The sequence below is a fragment of the Leiobunum rupestre genome, chromosome 8, assembly GCF_980474605.1.
Source record: "Leiobunum rupestre chromosome 8, qqLeiRupe1.1.hap1, whole genome shotgun sequence".
Taxonomy (NCBI): Eukaryota; Metazoa; Arthropoda; class Arachnida; order Opiliones; family Sclerosomatidae; genus Leiobunum; species Leiobunum rupestre.
The window spans coordinates 47,325,028-47,329,615 of record NC_143391.1 but is presented as its reverse complement, the minus strand read 5'-3'; the positions used below and the strand labels follow the sequence as shown (position 1 = coordinate 47,329,615).

Below are 4,588 nucleotides of genomic sequence, written 5' to 3'. Positions count from 1 at the left end.
TTTAAAGAATATTATAAACTTAAGTTATGACTTAACAAATGTTTGCTACCAATCAGTAGGTTGGAGAAAGACAGAAAATTCAACTAGCCCAGAAGATTATTTTCGTAGAGGTAAATTTCAATTTAATGTTCTCTGTATGGATGATTTTGACTGACTTTTATCTGTAGCTCTAATGTCATTGATGTTTCTCCATTGCGTGATTTGCGTCTTTCGAAAAGTCCAAGAATGCTGACTATTAATAGTTCTCCACTGGCTCGCTGTAGCACTCCAAAGAAATTGTCTAGAACTCCAACAAAATTGGCTATAAATAATTCACCATTGGTTAGCTGTAGTAATGCAAAAACGAATTTTAACTCAAGTTTTAAATCAAAGTAAGAATCTTTCTTATATGAATAAAAGTATCATTGATTATTTCGTTAAATCGAAATTAAATGAACCTAAGTTATATGACCACTATATTTCCCATGTTGGACAGTACCATTGAGTTGGGAATATTAATCTAGAGATCCAATCAAATCTGCTCCCCGCGAAACAAGTTTTTTAAAATTACGAATGTGTCGTCTCCTTTAAAATGACGAGAAAACGTTATCATATGACCCGTGGCGCCATCAATTATTTTTGGGAAAAAAATCTTTTTGCTGGAAAACGCGTCTTATTTGAACGAACCATTGAGAGATAGACGGTGCAACGGGTAGAATGATAAAGTTTTCTCTTCATTTGGGAGCAGACGGCAGTATTCTTATTTAAAAAAAACTAGTTTCGCGAAATACTGAAAGCCGACGTTTTGATTGGACCTCTAGATTAATATTCCCAACTCAACAACCAAAATACGGTTTTCCAAAAAAGCGATTCCAATTTCAGCGATGTTTAAGCGCTTAGGCGTGATGCCAGAGGTTGTTGTACGACATTTTAAAAGGAATGTTTTATCGATTCCCATCGTGACGTAAGAGGTTGTTGTACGGTCTATTTTTTCTGCTTTCGATTTCAGCGCTTGCAATCGTGACGTCATATATTTGTTGTACGGTTTATGTTTTCGGTTTTCGATTTCAGCGATTGCCCTTTCTCCTCTGGGCATCGGATCCATCAGCTCGGCGAGCAGATGGATTCGATGGCAATCCGATTAGAAGCGTGACGTCAAAACCGAAAATTTAAAAACCAAGTACAACTTTCTTAAAATCCGATGCTAAGCGCTGAGGCTTTTTTTGGGTTGTTGAACGCAGCCAAGGTTTCAGAAAATAATATTATGGTCAATAATAAAAAAAAATATATTTACGCATCATCTTGAAAAAAAAATATTTTATTTGCGGTCTGAACTTGCTGTGGCATTTTACTAAATAATTTGATTTAGTGAAATAGATGAAAGCATTTAAAAATATTTTTAAATTTGGGTTTTTTGTTTTTTTAGTGCTACTTTTGGTATATTTTGGCTTTCCAACTTGTTTAACCTTATCGGGATAAATGTTTTTTATACTATGTATATATATGTCAATATTCTACTTATAATTTGTCATTCCTCACCTAATCAATAATAAACATGTTTCGTTAAACTATGCTCTGGTTCTTTCATTCCACTGTTGCTTAGTGGTGTTTTTCTAACAGGTTATGGGCCCAGTACCAGTTATCTCTTCAGCCGTTTGATGTCAACAGTTTCTACTGTCTCTCTCAACTTGTTCCTGCTCAGCCTCAGGCAACCGTCTTCAAAGAGAGTATGGCTTCGTATTCAGATCCCAAGTTGTCCATCACGAAGCTAAACGACTCAATCTACCAGATGTGGAAAATCAAGTTGAAAATGTTGCTGATCAGAGATAATCTGTGGGAGGTCGTCGATCAACCTAGGCCGACACAGGAGGTATACATCCGACCAGACAGCACTGAGTACCTGGAACAGTAAAGGGTCATCCAGTAATCCAGATAATGTCATCGAATGTTTCCACTGCGGCAAGACCGGACATTACCAGTAGGATTGTCGAAGCCTGAAACCCAAGCAAAAACGCATCAAAGCCAAACAACATAAACAGAAGAGTAAGAGTGCCACTTCTGAAATGTCGCCTGGGAAACGATGTAATTACGCCGCTTTCAAAGCATCCATTGGAAACTCACCAGCAACGTGGTAGGTCGATTCCGGTGCCACCAGTCATATGAGTAGTGACCACTCTTTCTTCAAATCTCTCGAACCCAAGTCCAAAAAGGTGTATCTAGCAGATGACTCCGTCATAGAAGCTGAAGGCGTCATACGATGTATTGGTCCGAACGGAGACCTCAGAGACATCCGAGTTAAAGAAGTCCTCTACGTTCCAAAACTAGGAGGAAGTCTTTTATCAGTCCACAGATTGGCTCAAACCGGCCACAAGATGATCTTCGAAGGTGACACCTGTAGCATATTGGAAGGTCAAAGACTGGTTGCAACGGCGGTTATGGACGGATGGCTCTACAGACTGAAATGCAAGGAGAGTGTCCATGCCGTTACAACGGTTAGCCAGTACGAGGGCTGTTTTCACCTATGGCATAGACGTTTTGGCCTTAGAGATTCAAAAACCGTCAAGAAGCTGTATGTCCACGGACTGACAATTGGGATTAAATTAAAGAATTGCAAATCCAATGTTCTCTGCGAATGTTGCGTGAAAGGCAAAATGGCTTCGAAACCGTTTCCGAAAGAAAGCGACACTTCCAGTCGTCAACCACTAGATCTAATCCATACCGATATCTGTGGTCCCATGAGAACAGCCACGTTCAGCGGAAACAAGTACCAGCTTACCTGCATCGATGATTACTCGAGATTTACGCACACGTATCTTATAAAGAACAAAACTGAAGTCCTGGGAAAACTGAAGGAGTACACTCTGTTAAATAAGTCTTCGGCCGTTGGGATTTTGGCAGTTATTTGCGATTATCTCAAAAACTATGAAAGATAGCAAGTTGAAACCAATTTTATTTTTAATATTTTACTAATATCTTTCATACCTATGTCTTGATTCACGTGTAGCATTTCCATATCCGCCGGAAACGCCAAATATCGTTTTTGACAACTTTTTTAATAATGATGTTACGCCCCTGAAACCTGCATTTTTGGATTCACAAGGGTCGATTCATATTTAGAAAGTGTCATTGTTATCCGGCTACGTCGAACGGCTGCTAAGATATGGCCTATCGAACATTCGGGTCTCATTCGGAAAATTCTAAAATGCCTAATTAATCAATATTATTAATCCGGCATATAACCACACCGTTCCAACAACTCATTAAATCAATATATATACTTTTTGTGTTACCCGCAATGAAACGACGAAAGTTGTTTTTTCCTCAACAATAAGATATTATTTCTCGGTCGCCTCGAGCATTTTAGAATTTTCCGAATGAGACCCGAATGTTCGATAGGCCATATCTTAGCAGCCGTTCGACGTAGCCGGATAACAATGACACTTTCTAAATATGAATCGACCCTTGTGAATCCAAAAATGCAGGTTTCAGGGGCGTAACATCATTATTAAAAAAGTTGTCAAAAACGATATTTGGCGTTTCCGGCAGATATGGAAATGCTACACGTGAATCAAGACATAGGTATGAAAGATATTAGTAAAATATTAAAAATAAAATTGGTTTCAACTTGCTATCTTTCATAGTTTTTGAGATAATCGCAAATAAGTGCCAAAATCCCAACGGCCGAAGACTTATTTAACAGAGTGTACTCCTTCAGTTTTCCCAGGACTTCAGTTTTGTTCTTTATAAGATACGTGTGCGTAAATCTCGAGTAATCATCGATGCAGGTAAGCTGGTACTTGTTTCCGCTGAACGTGGCTGTTCTCATGGGACCACAGATATCGGTATGGATTAGATCTAGTGGTTGACGACTGGAAGTGTCGCTTTCTTTCGGAAACGGTTTCGAGGCCATTTTGCCTTTCACGCAACATTCGCAGAGAACATTGGATTTGCAATTCTTTAATTTAATCCCAATTGTCAGTCCGTGGACATACAGCTTCTTGACGGTTTTTGAATCTCTAAGGCCAAAACGTCTATGCCATAGGTGAAAACAGCCCTCGTACTGGCTAACCGTTGTAACGGCATGGACACTCTCCTTGCATTTCAGTCTGTAGAGCCATCCGTCCATAACCGCCGTTGCAACCAGTCTTTGACCTTCCAATATGCTACAGGTGTCACCTTCGAAGATCATCTTGTGGCCGGTTTGAGCCAATCTGTGGACTGATAAAAGACTTTCTCCTAGTTTTGGAACGTAGAGGACTTCTTTAACTCGGATGTCTCTGAGGTCTCCGTTCGGACCAATACATCGTATGACGCCTTCAGCTTCTATGACGGAGTCATCTGCTAGATACACCTTCTCGGACTTGGGTTCGAGAGATTTGAAGAAAGAGTGGTCACTACTCATATGACTGGTGGCACCGGAATCGACCTACCACGTTGCTGGTGAGTTTCCAATGGATGCTTTGAAAGCGGCGTAATTACATCGTTTCCCAGGCGACATTTCAGAAGTGGCACTCTTACTCTTCTGTTTATGTTGTTTGGCTTTGATGCGTTTTTGCTTGGGTTTCAGGCTTCGACAATCCTTCTGGTAATGTCCGGTCTTGCCGCAGTG

The 4,588-nt window shown here is 40.0% G+C and overlaps 1 protein-coding gene across 1 annotated transcript; it reads right to left on the bottom strand.

Moving 5' to 3' along the window:
* Positions 1-3,752: 3,752 nt before the first annotated feature.
* On the bottom strand, positions 3,753-4,381 carry LOC149933548 (uncharacterized). Its single transcript, XM_090157325.1, has 2 exons — positions 3,972-4,381; positions 3,753-3,894 (listed from the first exon to the last, which is right to left on the bottom strand). The coding sequence occupies exons 1-2, from the start codon at positions 4,379-4,381 to the stop codon at positions 3,753-3,755; spliced, it is 552 nt and encodes a 183-aa protein (XP_090013451.1).
* Between the last annotated feature and the right edge of the window lie 207 nt (positions 4,382-4,588).

Bases quoted from the DNA above. Each gene is read 5' to 3' on its own strand.
- LOC149933548 (XM_090157325.1), bottom strand. From the start codon at position 4,381: ATGAGTAGTGACCACTCTTTCTTCAAATCTCTCGAACCCAAGTCCGAG. The intron at 3,895-3,971 runs GTATGTCCACGG...GTTGCGTGAAAG, and splicing joins TCAAAAACCGTCAAGAAGCT to GCAAAATGGCCTCGAAACCG.